The sequence below is a fragment of the Numida meleagris genome, chromosome 3 (assembly GCF_002078875.1).
Source record: "Numida meleagris isolate 19003 breed g44 Domestic line chromosome 3, NumMel1.0, whole genome shotgun sequence".
NCBI classification, from domain to species: Eukaryota; Metazoa; Chordata; class Aves; order Galliformes; family Numididae; genus Numida; species Numida meleagris.
The window spans coordinates 43071475-43087632 of NC_034411.1; the positions used below are offsets into that span (position 1 = coordinate 43071475).

At 42.4% G+C, this 16158-nt stretch overlaps 1 protein-coding gene across 1 annotated transcript; it reads left to right on the forward strand.

The window, feature by feature from the left end:
• MPC1 (mitochondrial pyruvate carrier 1) lies at positions 1322-11112 on the forward strand. Its single transcript, XM_021390364.1, has 5 exons — positions 1322-1490; positions 4864-4867; positions 6438-6534; positions 8621-8753; positions 9631-11112. The coding sequence occupies exons 1-5, from the start codon at positions 1420-1422 to the stop codon at positions 9647-9649; spliced, it is 324 nt and encodes a 107-aa protein (XP_021246039.1). The 5' UTR covers positions 1322-1419; the 3' UTR covers positions 9650-11112.

Below are 16158 nucleotides of genomic sequence, written 5' to 3' on the forward strand. Positions count from 1 at the left end.
TTAAAAGGCACAGCCTGTGAGGCAGGGTTGAATGGGCTTGTGTATTCTTGGAACAAAGACTAAAGAACACAGTCTTCCCAAGCCAATAAAAGATTTTTTTCTTCTCTTTACATGATGTCAAGGAAAAGATAAAAAGTATTCTCAGTAAAGGATTTCAGTTAAAACTGTAGCTCAAAAGCTACTGACTGAAACAGGCTGCATCACGCAAGATACAAGGACTCCTAGTATGCAAGAGTTTGTTTGCATGTACAGGACTGATTTCCATAGACCCTCCCTGTGTCGGCACAAGTTGAACCAACTTGAGTAGCAATTCCTTCAGAACACTTCTGGATTCCCTGTTCTGCTTTTAAATATGGAGCCTAACTAGTCCATAGAAACACACCGGGTTTTTTTCGTAATCTGGTATACCAAGGGTATTACAACTCTTCCTCCCACACAGCCAAACGACGGGTGCTCACATCACATGCCAAGGACGCAGACAAAGGGGAGGTTGTGCACAGATCTGCTCCTCTCCAAGCCAGTAACGCAGTGGAGAAGGGCCATGCTCCCTGTTTTTCCAGGAAGAGGAGAGCAGGGAGCTGCTACAGGTTCCTGTGCTGCCCGCACGGCCCAGGCTGCACTCACCTGCCAGCCCCATTGCAAAGGTACTACAGGCCTTTGGAAAGCAGTCAGAGCAGATAAACATCCATTTTCACTATCTCTAGTACACTGAGCAAAGATAAAAGGAGTCATTCACATATGGGTATTTGTTTGACCGGCCCAAATTTTATGGAGAGGGTATTAGAACAGGGTTAGAGTTTATCGGTCAGTCTACACAAGCAACCTCTGCTGGGGCAGGAAATGGAAAGTGCCTGCGGGCGCCAGGCCCCGGGGTCCTCGGCGGGACAGGGGAAGGGTGAACCCCGCGTTCTCTGACCGCAAACCCAAAGTTCGCGCACTGGCCTCTTACAAAAACGGTGAGATTATCCTGAGGAGACCACCCGTACCGCCCACCCCCGCACCCTCAGGGAGAGCCTCGCCCCAGGCAGGGGGGGGACGCGCCTCCCCAACCAATGAGCAGCCAGCAGCCGCGCCGCGCGTCCAATAGCGGCTCGGCAGGGCTCCGCCCCGCGGGCTGCGGAGGAACGCCGGCGGTTCAGCGGAGGGCGGCCTCGCGTCGCGCTTCGCAATCGCCCCCATCTCTTCCCGCCGCGCCGCTTTACGGCGCTCCGCCTTCCCCTCGGCCCGGAGCGCCGCTCCCGGCTCGGCCGGCGGCGGGCGGGAGGCGGGGCCGCGGCGGCCAATGAGCGCGCGGAGCGCCGCGCTGACGGAGGGGGCGGTGGCGCGGGCGCTGCCGTAAAGCGGGCGGCGGCGCGGGGGAGTCGTCCGCGGCGAGAGCTGCACGCGAGGCGGGCGCTGGCCGTCTGCTGCCGGGCCGCCATGGCGGGGGCGCTGGCCCGCAAGGCCGCGGACTATGTGCGCAGCAAGGAGTTCCGGGACTACCTGATGAGGTGAGCGGCGGGGAGATGCCGCCCGCCCCTGCGGTGTGACCTTGAGGCGGGCGGGTGCATGGCGGATGGGAGCGGGGTGCCGCAAGCCGTGGGCGGTGCGGCCTCGGCGGGCGGGCTGCGAGCGGAGCGGTGCGAGGCTCGGCGCAGCTCTTCTAAGGAGGAGGTTAGGCAGCATCTCGCTGGGCCACCTACGACAGCTGTTCGTTGTGCAAGCCCGTGCGAGGGCACCTGCTGGTCTGAGGAAAGGCCGTGGTTCGGGCATGCGGGGTGGGCCTGCGTGGAAGAGAGCTGTGTGGTGAGCGGAGTGCCTGCAGCATGGAGCTCCCCACAAAGCGGGGAATAACGCAAAAGCACTGACCCAAATGCAGGAAGAGCAAGAATGTGCCTTTACAGCGAGATGGTAGCCAGAGCAGGCCTCAGTAGGGGCTCCTTCTGGGAGTTGGGAGGGTGTCCTGTAAATTCGGTGGATGCTTTGTAACATTAGCAATTATTGTGCTGGCATTCATTTGGAGCATGTATGTCAAGGTAATACATTGGTCTGCTCCCTTAATAAAGGGAAGCAACCAGCTTCTGGAAGAATTGCCTGCTCCCTAACACCACCAAGGTGAACTGCTGAAGTATTGCTTTCCTTATCAAAGTCTTAAAGGCAGCTGGAAAAAGAAAAACAGCACTATTTCATCCTTGTTCTGATCTTGAAGTAAACAAAGTATTATTTAAAAAAAAAAAAACATTGCACAGGATTCTTGCTTTGTGGGATGGGTTTTGTCTTTTGTCCTTTTATTGATGGGCGTGCCACGAAGCCAGTTGAACCACCCAGTGCAGCTTCTCAGCATTGTTCCTGCCCTAGGAGAGCAGTACAGGCTCTTGGTTGTGCTCCGTACGGAGCTCAGAGTTTAGCTAACTGTCAATAAAAGGCTGCAGACTTCTGCTCTAGCAGAAACACAGTGTGTCTACTTAAGAGCTGTATCCTGGTCTGTTCCTTCCTGAAAGCTCTTTCTTCACCAAGCTGGCGGGCTATGCATCTTGCGCAAAACTCCTTTCTTGCCCTGCTCCTGGAGCAAGAGTTTCCTCAAAGCTGTGAGTCTATGCTGTCTGCTCTGGGAATTGGAATCTAGTCACTTCAGTAATTACAGTGAGGCTTTAAAGTGTGTGATTTCTTAATGAGAAACAATGACTGGAGATCCTGCTTACAACACTTAGGTTGTACATCTTCATGCTTGACCTTTGATAGAATAACCACATTTGCCCAAAGCAGCAGAATTGATTATGGAGTGAGTTATAAGCTCTTATGGCTTGGTGCTGTCAGTGTTTGCAGAGGTCCATCCGGATAAGTAGCTTCAGTTTCAGCTTTGTAACTCAAAATCATGAAAGCCAGTGTAATGAACACACGGTGCTTTTCTCAGGTGGCGTGTCTGGCATTACATGTTGAGCTTGCTTCTGGATCATGCACAAAGAAAAGATAAATTGCTTTTAAAACTGTCATAAATAATTAAATGTTCTGCCAGTTTCACTTTTGGCTTCTCTGAAGTGGTGTTTAATAGGTATTTGAATGACTGTAAATCATGTAAGTATAGATTTGCCCTAATTATGTCTTGAGGTTTTAAAGAAAATGCAGTAAGAATGTAAGCTCTAGGTACAGCCTCTTTTCTTCCTCCTTGTAAAATGCAGCAGCAGTGTTAGCTTAAAGCAAGCTGATTAGCATATGAGGGTTTGACAGTTCTCTATAATCTAATGTCATCAGTAAATCTTTTGATTACAAGGACACAAGAACTATTAAAAAAAAAAATACTCACTACAGGTTTGTGCTAAAGTCAAAGGGCAGAGTGCCTGCTCTTGTAGTCTTGCATGCTGTAAGAACTGAGCAACCTACCTCGTTTGCAGAGGACTAGTACTCTTTTTTACTTGGGCTTTTGTAGCGTTTTCAGAATGGCTTCTAGCAAATTAATATTCTTGCTGACAATATGAGGAAAGCACATACAAAGTTTGGAAGAATGCATCTTTGCCAATATGGCATTTTGGATTGAATAGTAGCAATATTAAGTATCGATGAGCTGTTGGTTCCTCTTTTAGTGTCTGGACACCTGCACAGGAAGTGTAGGTGCAGAGTAAGTCTGACAGCTCTTAGCCACAATTCCAGGAACTTAGTACAAAATGCTCCCTTTGTCACGGGATTGAAAGTAATTCTTGGAGCCTGCAGATTTAGAGTGGTGTCCCTTCAGGAGTAGATGTGTGCAGTTGCGCTGTATCTGAAATAAGAATACTACAGCACTTGTTGAGGCTGTGTTGGCTACAGAGCTTTGGGACTGTATGTGCTTCTGGAGGAGCTACATGACCTTGTTCTGCCCTCCTCTGGGAGCATAATAGCTGTTCCAGTCTCACGTGAGCATGGAAGACCTTAGCCAGAACTGTTAGCAGCCGGCAGCGTGGTTCTATTTTAGGCTTTTGCTTGCATGCAAACAACTTGCACCTTAAAAAGGAAGGTTGGATTCTCTTGGCACAAAAGCACTGTGCTAAGAGACTTAATTGAATTTTTTTTTAAGGTTTTACAAAAAAAAAAAGGTGGAATGTGCACTTGGCCTGTGAGTGTCAGTTGATTATTGCTGCAGTTAATAAGAAAACAGTAGAACAAGTGGTCAGGCTAGTCAGGGATGTACTAACAGTGCATCTTGGCTCAGACTCCTGCTTGTGGCAAAGATCCAGCTTCACCTCTGAAGTAGACCTGACTGTCTACTTACCATAGCCATTTGGTAAGTGAAGGTGGAAGCCATTACGATGGGAGTGACTAATAATAGTAGTGGTAGATTAATAGTAATAGTTCTGGTAACTACGTGATGGCTTAATTGAAGCCCATACATTCCTAGTCTGTATGTGGCATGTTAGATCACTGAATGTGTATTAAAGCTCATGCTTAATACAGCCATGGTTGGCCTGAGCATAGTGACAGCAAGATCTCTGGCGATGTTTGGTTTGATCTGCTTAAATATAGGTATATGGAGAATTCATTGACTTCAGAGCTTTTATATAGAAGCTGGAGCAGTTAAGCTTTGTTCTAGACAAACCTTGAAGGCTTTGGACATCTGTTTTAAACTAGCTTAGGGTGGGAAGTCCGCAGGGCAGGAAAGACTTTCCATGGACCATAATGAGGTTTTTTGTCTTGCAAGGTAAATGACGCTTCAGCAGCAAACACTTCCCATAGTAACAGTTCTTGAAGGAAATAGACAGTTAAATTAACCAAGGTTATTGCCAAGACAAATTACTGACTTCTACTTGTCTTTCACTTCTTGCAGACATCATATAATTCATATATATTTTTTCTTTTTGTCTTCCATGTGGTTTTTTTGAATGGTAAATGATTGATGGCCAACTTCAACAGCACGGTAAGGAGTGGGGAGGGACTTTGTTTCATTTTTTTGCATGAATTCAGTAACTTGTAATCTTTTTCTGCCTCAGCACTGTTAATGAATTTCCCTGCACATGAAAAGCATACTGCTGATCTTCCTGAGCGATGCACTAGTAATACGTATTTGCAGATCTGGGCTTTATGTGACTGAACATCAGCTCCTTCAGACTGTCTCACAGTAGTCCCTAGAAAATTGAAGGAGCTTCACCTTTTCCATGTGTTTTCCTAAGGAGATCAATCTAGAGCAACTCTTCTGTATAGCAACAGCACTGGTAATATCAGTCAAGCAAGGCAGTTCAGTTGCTACTGTTTCTTTAAATCAGCTTTGCTTGAGACGGTAAGTGGTACTAAATAACTCTAGCTTCAGAGTTTTCTTTAACCTTTCAGTTTGCTCCTGAAACTGGAAGTTGGTATTTTAGACCTGTTGCTCTCTGAATCATGTGGTTGAGATGGCTCTTAATAGTAATAATCATAATATTATGGGAAACTTGCTCATCTCTGTAGACCAAAGATAAACAGCATAGGTGTAGTTTAATTACTGTTTGTGGAAACTACAAAGGGTTGCTTGCCTGCAGGCACTTAAAACTGGATAACCATCTCAAGTGAAAAGGCTTCACACCTACCTCCCTGGTCAGCAGAGGAAGGTTATTGCAATGGCACTGCAGGTTGATGATAGTTCTTCAGTTTGTGTAACTGGAGCTGGAGGTGGTCTGCGGTTTATCGTCTGTGTTGTAGTGTTTTTGTTCAACTGCCATGTAGTTGACCCGAACTGCCTTTCAAAACAGAAGTCGCCAGTAATACTGTCAAAGTTATAATTGCTTTATAGGTTAGAAAAATGACAGGGTTACAGCCTTAAAGGCCTGTTTTCTGAAACTGAAATTGTCACACACTGCTGACATTTTTACTGTAAATGCTCTTGTTCTGTTGCTACAAGTAAGTTATGCATAAGTTAATATAAGTTATAATAATTGTGGATAAATTACAGATACATTTCTTTACACTATCTAAACATACCTGTGAAGTGTAAATACCGTGTAACCATGCAACTGTTCTCAGTTATGCCATTTTCTCTCTTGAGAGACTTTTAACTGTTAAAGGTGTTGATTTTTCTATCAGCAGAAATACAGTAAAAATAAATGCATTTGTTTCATCCCTTGAATACTCCTTCAAATCTGAATTTGAGCCAATGCACAGTCTGTAGACACAGAAGTGCTACACTGTTTTCCATATTGCACTAAGGTCAAACTCTGAAAACAGTGTGTAATGTAACATTTCATTTTTCTGTATACTTTTTAGTTAAATTACTTATATTGCAATCTAATTTGCAGGAGACAAGTATGGCTCTTATTCAAAGTCCCATTATAATGTTACGAGCTGATACCCAGACTGGCAAGATGTTGATCTTGAAATTTAAGTTGCACAGAACTTGAATGTCCCCTTGCAATTCTGAAGTATTATAATATCTCCAATATCCCCACTAGGGGAAGAGACAAAAGAATGAGCTTAATTGGTATCTGCGAAGCCTTTTTTTTTCCCATCCTTTACAGCACTTTTGGGGGCCAGTAGCCAATTGGGGACTTCCTGTTGCTGCTATTAATGACATGAAGAAATCTCCAGAAATCATTAGTGGACGAATGACATTTGGTAAGTACTGAGTCAAACATCTTCTCAGTAAACTAACGACAGAACACGGATTCCACACTTAAAGCAGTGTGGAATTAGTAATTTCTTATTAACTGATGATCAGAACAGATACAGATATTAAAAAATCTTGCAGTATAACCTTGAAGGCTGCACATACTGAGTTACCAAAGGGTTGCAAAGGTCTTTCACGGAGCTTTTTAGTAACTTTTTTTTGCTGCAGTCTTGGTGCATAGTAGTTTTGATCACCAGACTGAAGTATAATTGTTTTGGTATCCTCTACTATGGCATCCAGTAGTTCAGAATGTATCTGTTTCCCAGTGCTTTTCTTTGCATCAAGGATACTGGTACTGTGTGATTGGTGTGAGACTTAAATATAAACACTGACGCTGAAGAAACAGTAGTGCTTGGTCTGTGAGGTGCAGAAAACACCTGAGGTAGGCTAACTCCTTCCAGGCAGTTGCCTGAGTGCCAGGAGGCTATTATGGCTCTTAATGTGATGATGTAAGAATTCCCTTTTTAAATATGTAAGCCATGATTGTTCTGCCTTTTTTTTTTTGCATGTATATAGCCTTTGCCTAAGTGTTTGTATTTGAAGTTCTTCTGTATTATCATAAAATGGGTAATTTACTAAGCAGGTACTTTAATACTAGTGCAATTGCAGTTAGACTGATTAAGGAATTAACAAGTTATTTCCAAGTAATTCTTCTCCCTCAAGCTAAATACCACGGGGTTAGGGAAATCTAAGCCTCATCTGCACTAGATACTTCTTAGAGTAATTCAGTTTATTAATCTACTACCTAGAGATGAAAGACCAGTTTAAATATTGTCTCTAGTATAGTGATACTGTGGTTTTGAAAATATTTTTTTGGTGGCAGATAGCTCAGCAAAGTTCGGACATATAAGACAGAAATAGAGCACACAGTAATTCTGCCTTAGCTGCTTTAGCTCCTGCCACAAAAAGAGCCAATTTATACTTTAATTGCAGTAGAACTTAAAGCTCATTAGCAAACCCAGTGTTTTAAAAATACAATCAGTCTTCTTGATATGTTATTTTTGTCAAACATCTCAAAACAGGCATTCAGTTTCTTTGTTAAAGATGTTGCTTATGGCTCCTTGAGCTGTTAGCAGATCTCTGTTAAGTTCTTGCCTCAAACGAAAAGTATTGGGTAGAAAATGCTATTTTTCAACTTTGTTCTTGTGCTCTCCAATTGATAACTCAGATAACTGAACTGTCATTTTATAATCAGAACTCATTAGTAGTTCTCCAATTAAAAGGTCACAGGACTATTAATAGTTCGGTGTGTACTACTTGCAGCATTGAAACTTTTGACAGGTAGTGTCTGGTTGTGCTAACTGCCCTTTCTAAGGTAGTTCTTACCAGTATGTATATGAATTTTTTCAATCTTCTAGATTCTGTACCTGAGGGGAAAAAAAGCTATTTTCTTTGAAAAATAGTTTCCTTATTTTTTTATTCTTTCTAAGCCTATCAGAAAGCTTAAGCCTCAACTCTGCAAAAACTTGATGACTTGATGGGTTGTAATTTTCTGTGTTTAAATGCACTTAGAGTGGGAGGGTAGGTTGAAACTGTTTCTTGCCTTCCTGGAAAGCAGATAAGGCATATGCTTCTGAATGCCCATTATTTCTTGCATTTGGGAGCATCCATCTCTTAAAAGGACTTTAAGAGCTTTGCCAGTAACAGCTATATGCAAAGTAACTGATTCTTTAAAATATTGTCCTAGAAAATTGTCAGGTTCGTTGTTGCAGTGTCTCATTGGTATTAAAAGGACTTCTTTTAATCTCTAGCTGAGATGATTTAGGTCATAGCCTAAAAATGTTTCAGTTGTACCACAGTAATAGGAAGTTTTTCTTGGGATGGCTCCAGCCCCACCATTTCATATACAGTAAAACTAGCACTTGTCCACTTTAAGGATCCAATGCAGAAAAATGCATATGTTAGTAGCACAATTGGAAAACTCAAATGCCATTGAGAAGCATTCTGCGTATTGTTACATTTTGCCGATGTGAAAATAATTTCTCAACAAGCAAGTATTTAAGATAATCCACTGATCTCTATCATGTTTTGCAGCACTGTGTTGTTACTCCTTGACTTTCATGAGATTTGCCTACAAAGTACAGCCAAGGAACTGGCTTCTCTTTGCATGCCACTTGACAAATGAAGTTGCACAACTTATTCAAGGAGGGCGACTGATCAAATACAGGCAAGTTCTGCTTTAACAATAGGAAGCCATAAGCTGATGGTACTCAGGATGCTGGAACAGGTTGCCCATGGAGGTTGCGGGAGCCCCATCCCTGGAGGCATTCAAGGCCAGGCTGGATGTGGCTCTGGGCAGCCTGGTCTAGTAGCTGGCAACCCTGCACTCAGCAAGGGGATTGAAACTCGATGATCTTTAAGGTCCTTTTCAACCCAGGCCATTCTATGATTCTGTGCTCTTTCAGTGGCTTTTACTTGTGGTGCAAGCCCCTGAAATGGCTTCTGGGTTTGTTAATAGGTTTGCAAAAGGTAATGAAAAACAAGCTTGTTGTCACAGGTCAAAATGTGTCATGTCTTGCATGTCCTGTGAGCTTTGGAGGGGGGGGTCCACACAGAAGAGGCTGGAAGGTCATGGATGCAGACAAGCTGCTGGTATCTTTGTTTTTTTGCTTAATGTATTATGTTGGTTAGTTCATGTGTGTCTATCTCGGTAACTCCTGAGACTGAAATATTCATGAAATGGTGAAGGGGTTGTATGTTTGAAAGATTAAAAAAAAAAAACCTAAGCTGACAGTTCTTCTATGTATGGGATAGAGCTGCGATCTGATACCATGTAGCTGTGGAGCAGACTGCTAGTCTCACACCCTCATTGTATCGCTTGTAATACGAACACAACCCCAAACAGTTCTGATGAGTCAGAATGATGATTTTTCTTTCTTTAAAGAAATGCATCCAATGAGGCAAAGCCTCCTGATCTGTAAATTAAAGAAGTCTTAGGAAAGTTACTACTGGATCTGCCTTTGTATAAATAACCAGCTAGGTGCAATATTCACTCTTTTAAAAAAAAAAAAATTAATAAAAAATCCCTGTTCTTCTCCTGGCAGGTTGGAGAAAAAGAACTAAAAATCTAACTTGAACTAAGCCAAGGAATATGTTCATCCTGAATTACAACCAAGGAAGATCTGCCATCTACAGTTGCTGTAACAATGACAGTGGGGATAAAACAACACCTGTTGTGAATGACCCCCATCAGTAATACTTCTAATTTTTATCTTGCTTTTTTAAGAAAGTACTATACAGCAATGGGAAACACTGCTTCTAATGTTTTGTTGCCTTATTTGTCCTTAATAACTACCCTTCTAAGAGAGTTTGTTCAAATAACCAGCACTACTTGAAAACCAATTTATTGTTATGAAAGTAAAATAGCTTGTGATGGCTTCACAAACTTGTTTTCAAATTTCTCTGAATAGAGGTCAGTAAAACAGAACTGTAGGTGGTATTGTTGTTCTATACATTAACATATTCTTAAAAGCCATTTAACTTGGGTGCGTTCATTCCTAGTCTCTTTTTTCTAATTTAAGCAGTGGCTTGCTAATCTACAAGAACAAATGTGTGGACAAGCAGCCTGGAAGCAGCCAGCTTTCCCTCTTCCCTTACTGCATGCCTTGTCTCAATAAAGAGACTTAAGAGTAACATAATTAAGTCGCACATTACTTAATGAAGATGGTGAAAAGCAAAAGCATTGCACTGAATGAAGGAAGGCAACAAAGTGTGATACTCTTCTTCAGGAAATTCTAATTTTTTTTCCTACTGCTTGAGTTGTTCTAGATGTATGTAATCTTTATTCAAGCAAAAACTTAACTTGTTTGGAGTCTGGGATGTGGAGGACACAAGGTGCCTTTCATTAGTTTTTTGATGTTATTGGGAAAGTGATTTTCATGCATGACCTGCCTGAAAGTTACATTGTTGTTTTAAAAAAAAAATGTAGGTGACAAAGAATGTAAGTGATGGATTTTATTTAGGTGCAGTGTTTTGAACAATAAAACATATTCCAAATGGCAATAAACCATCTCAAAAATGTTGAAAAGTTCTGTTGATTGTACTGTGATACTAGATCCTAAAGTGGTATTTTAGGAGGGAGAGTCAATGTTACTACAATGGTGTGGAGCAAAAACAGACTAGAAAAATAAATTGCATTACTCTTTTCATGTAGTGAGTCAAGGCAAATATCCTCTGGATCCTATTGCCTAAAACTTCCTTTTTCCTTAGGAGAAGGGAGGTGAGGATTTGACGGAGTATTCCAGCTACAGTAGACAGGGTTGAATTTGTACTAAGCAACATGTTGTCTTCTGGTTACCTATACTGTAATAGCCCTCATTTCTTCATCATTGAGGAGAAATGTTACTCTTCTAAATAAGAGTAGTGAGATAAATTCAGGCAAGGATAACTGGTTGTCTTAACACTTAATAGTCTGCATAAACTTGTGTCTGAAAGTAATTTCCCTCTCCCTAAGCAACTGAAGTTCATAGGTGAGATATAGTGGTTTTGGCTCTTGGGTGAAGTTTGCAATAAAGTTTAGAAAAAAGTCAAAGTCTTACCAGTCATCTACTGCTTTCATTGCTGTTCATTAGCTTCTAATCACTGCAACTTCATTAAATAGGGAACATTTACAAGAGTATCTCCTTCCATTTTCCTAGTGTGTAGCAGCTTGTGCTGTATCTTCTCATGTGTTTCCTTCTACCTTTTTCCTTTCATCTCTGTATCCACTTGCTGAGGCAAGGCTTAAGTTCTTTCATGCTGGAGTTGTACAAGGGTGAATAGCGGGAGCCCAGTTCCTCTAGTACAGAATACTGAAACACATTGGTATTAAAGCATTTTGAGGATGGTATTTTGGAGTAACCCAAAAGAAGCACAGCATTTTAGAGACTGGAGGTTTTTACATTATGAAATCTGAATAACTTAATGGAGATATGTCTTCCCTTTTTTCACTCAGGTAGTGTTGGATAAAAGCATGAGACTATTCCAGTTTAACTGATTAACAGTAATCCAAAGCTTGTGCTCAATACTTGCATATGATTTATATGATTACAGGGCTTGTCTCTACATGCTGTTATTTTGGAACAGCTGTTTGGTTTTAATTTCACAGCTTGCTTTAATCTCAGTAACTTTTCAGCAGTGGGATACCTCCTCCACTAGGAACCTGTTCTGCAATGATACCGAGCCCTTTCCTGAGTCTACTGTTCTTACTTCACGGTAACATTACCAGGAACCACACAGCCTTTCCTGTCTTGCTGCTGCCTCTTTTCATGTGATCAGACAGGATGGAATTTGTCACCTTTCTGAGTAAGTTCTGCCAGGCTGCTGCTAAGGAATGTGGCACCTTTGGGAATGTGGGTGGGTGGCAGCACCAGCAAAGCTCTCAGTCTCTGTCATGCCCTCCTGCCCCCCACATTGAGGTTGAGATCTCTTGACCCTCTTCTTTCAGAGAAGACTAATTGTTTGCCACAGTATTAAAATAGCTTGCAGTTTCTTCTGCTGATGTGAGATAAGCATCCTTGCTCTGGAAGGAGCTGATTTATAATTCAAACACGGAGATCATTTGGTAATACAGTAATAAATTTAAAAAAGCAATAACCATAATTGCGAGGCCAGAAGAGATTACCTGCAAGATTTCTTTAATTAGGATGGTGATAGCTACCTTCACTGAATTTGGTTCAGCTTCCTACAAATGCCATATGGTATATATTCATTTCAGTTGCTGCTACTGTATTCAGTACATTCTTTTTTCATTTTGCTTCTCAGGCTTCTGTATGAGTGAGTTCTCCCTACTCTGAAACCAGGAAAAAACATTATTTAGTGAGACTACTATCAATATAGTTCCCCAAGAAAACACATTCTTAATATAACGTAGTTCCTTATAGCATTGTGGGTTATCTTTTGTTCTCCATACAAAGCACAATGGCGACATCTGAGCAAGGACAGCAGCACAGAGAAATGGAGGGAAAGGGATGAAAAAGTCTCAGTCAGGTTACAGCCTAAGGGAAGGCAACACGGAAGGGAGAGTTAACTCCTTGGGGCTGAGAGAGGCTTTGGAGTAGAAGTGTTTAGTAAATGCAGTGCTGGATTAGGACAGAGAAGCCTTCCAGCTACTCCAGTGCTTACCCTGAGCTCTCTCCGTGAATGCCAGTATAAACTATAGTGTGGTCTAATACATAAGGCATCAAATGTATTTAATTCAATTATGCATGTTTCCGGTGTAGACAAGCCCATTTTACACTGGCACAGCTGCAGACACATGTTACTGCTTTACCTGCCAGTTTTAAGAAAGTGAAGGGAGTGAAGAACAGCAGGAATAAAAAGATGAGATAGTGAATAATGCAGTGATACATTCCCAGATTGTCTTAGCACAAAGTCCGTATGAATATAACTGTTTCTTTATGGTAACAGGACAGGCTACCAACAATATAAAGTGATAATGAAAGATTCACACACACAGTTACTCTTTTATGTCTTCAGCCCATATCTCACAAGACACTTTGGTCCCGTGTGCTTTTGGGGAAGAAAAATGCTAACTAGCTAACAATGCATCTGTAGTTCTGCTTCTGTAGAGCTTCAGTATTTCTGCTTTCGCCTTAAACAGAGGCTAAAAAGTTTATTGTGATTGAATAAGACATTGCTGCAAATTTCCCTATCTTTGTGAAATGAAAATCGACACTGTTTCTTTAGTAAATAAATTGTGAAAGTATGCTTCTCTCCACCCAATCTCTTTCTCCATTTGCTAATCCAGTAACAGCCAGCACATGCATTTCTCCCCTGTCGTAACCACTTATAAATAACCGATGTCCATAGGATCAACCCAGCAGCAAACAGCGTGCAGAAAGACTGGCTGCCTGGATTGCTCACTCTGTTATTGCAAAGGCTCTGTTCCTACAAGATCATTGCCTTTCCCCTTGTCATATGACCTAGTCCTGGCCATGGTATCGCTCTTTTCCTACTTTTTCTCCTTCTCCGTCTTCATTCCTTCCCTTTTTAACAGCAGATTTCAAGTAACTGTAGCAACAAGCCTAAGAACTTTCAGCCTATTCATTAGTATGAAATCTGGGTTATGTCGTTTGCATAAGTGAAACAGTTACACAGGGATAACTGGCCCAAACTCAGCCTCAGTGCAGGTGAAAGCAATGCCAATTATAGCAGCACTTGCAAGCAAGTATGTGATGGCTCTACTTGGCCTGCTGTGAAGGAATACATAATGGCACAAAGGAAACCACTTACATTTTTGAAAGAATTTAATACATTTGAAATAATTTAACTCATAAGTTATCTGAGGCAGAATCATGCTGTAACTTGTTTTAGTTGGTTGATATATAGGGTGGTTGGAATAGACTCATGTCATGCTTGTTGTCCTGGGAGATGCATTAACTGAACAGATGCCTTCTCAGAATGGTACTGAGGTAAATGAGACTACTATCCTTGATCATCCTTTGTAGAAGGCATGTGGCGGTGTAAAATATTAAAGCTGTTTCTTGGAAGGACAAGATATTAATCTGCTGTAACCTGTCTCTCTGCCATCTGCCTGGATCCAAGATCATGGCTTAAGCCCATGTATGGGAACTGTTGAGTCACAGCCTGAACCACTGACTGAGCACGTGGAGAAAAGACCCAGTCAGCCCTGGGAGCACAGGTGAAAGCAATCACCTCTTAGGCCTCATTTAAGGGCTGACTGCCCTTAAATCTCCAGAAAGAGATCCTTTCTCAGTGGAGTTGTTCCCTGTGAACCTAGATCTTTGGAGATGGGTGAGAGATCTACTTCATTTGTAGCACTTTTCTATCGTGCCGGTCTTTCCACCTCTTTTGTAATGCCTTTTTCTATCGTATTGATCTTTCCATTTGCTACAGCACAGAAACATCTTTAGATTTTAACTTGTAGTAATGCTAGGGGAAAAGAGAGATTGTCTCAAACATTCCTCTCCTGGGTATTCAGGAAGACTGTGTCTCCTTGTCCCTGAGATCCTAAGGCAATTATTCTGTTTGTTCATGGGGAGGTCATATGAGGCAGCAATTACAAATACTTCTGTATGCACTTTATGTTATGGGTCACCGGGGAGCACAGTACAAAACCAACAATGTGATCAGTAACCTAATACTTTTTGGTTTTTGTACTGTAACTTGGTAAATGTTAGCATCAGCTCTCAGCCAAGTTATTGTTAGGAAGAGGGACAGGTTCAAAGGCTCAAAGATCTGGCAAGGTACCCATTATTATATCAATTAACCAAACCTCTGTGATACCTGACCCAAGCGTATGATGCCACAGAGAAAAATGAACTCACAAGGCTGTTCATTATGTCCTTGCATTGGTTGCATGAGCCATGATGAGCCAATGAAAGCTATTACCTTTCCCTGCAAAGATTTCCAGTAGCTCACAAGAACCACAAACACACCTGGTTACTGTGTCAAGCACTTTGGGAAACAGCTGTTATTTCTGCAGTTGCTTTTCTAGACCTCAGCTCCCCATGTCAGAGGGCTGTGAATGAGCTCAGTGTCTGACACTAACAAAGCAATAACTGGATCTGGAAAGGTTTGAGTCACAGCAGAGGCTGTTACCATGAAGCTGTATGATGCCACTGAGTGCATGCTCTGTTAGACAGGTCTGTGATTCTGGGAGAAGTGCAGGAAGCAACAGACAGAAGCAGTGGGTTTCCTGAACTGAGGCACAAAAAAGCAGAAGCATTTTTTAGCTTTTGCTTTATTGCTTCTTGGTTTTTGGATCACCATTACCTGTCCCTGTTAAAATAGCTGCCTTAGGTTAGAACTGCTCCTGAATTGTCCAGTCTCTATGGAGTGTAGTAATCCAGAAGATTGCTCTAAATTTTAGTCTTTTTCTTTTTTTTTAATTTGGCTATTCTCTCTTTAAAACTAATAGGGGAAAAATGAAAATTAAAGCCTTGAAGATAAAAGCTGTGATTTCGAAAACCCATGACAACAACTACACGTTAGAGGCAGCACAGGCAACATGCCTCAAATGTCAAGGTCTTCACCAGGTCATCAGTTGAGATCTAACGCTTATTTGAACACCTTTGAGCCCTGGATTGCCACAAAGCAGAGCTCAGAGCAGACCATGCTCTTGGGCATCGTGCCAGATCCCCATGCCACCCAGAGGACTTTTGGAAAGACACCACTGGAGACACCTCTCTGGCCTGCTCCCCACCAAAGCCTACATCAGGAATTCCTGGTATTAGCGTATCAATGTCCACCTTGAATTCAAAGGCTCAGCCTTGCTAGGAGAAGAGAACAAGCTGGAGAAGAGGTGTGTGAGGCTTGTGGCATTAGTCTCAGCTACAGAGAGGTGACATACATCACTGGGGAACTGTGACATGTAGCAGACCTAAGGCAGAAAACACAAATGCAGTGCTGCCACGTGCCATTGCCTCAGCCTTGGCTAACTGCATGTATTATACCACAACAATTTGCTCTCCCACAGCTTCTGCACCCTGCCACACAGCCCCTTCCCCTCCCCAAACAGAGTGGATTAGGGGCTGATGGTGTGGTGACAGTGGCACATCTAAAAATACTCTGGAAGACATCAGCAGGTCACAGGGGCGCACTGGAAATTCAAAGCAGGTGGCAGCCAGCGT

Excerpts from the sequence above, each read along its gene's own strand:
- MPC1 (XM_021390364.1), top strand. The coding sequence starts at position 1,420 with ATGGCGGGGGCGCTGGCCCGCAAGGCCGCGGACTATGTGCGCAGCAAG. Across the intron at positions 6,535-8,620 it reads TAGTGGACGAATGACATTTG|CACTGTGTTGTTACTCCTTG; the intron begins GTAAGTACTGAG and ends CATGTTTTGCAG.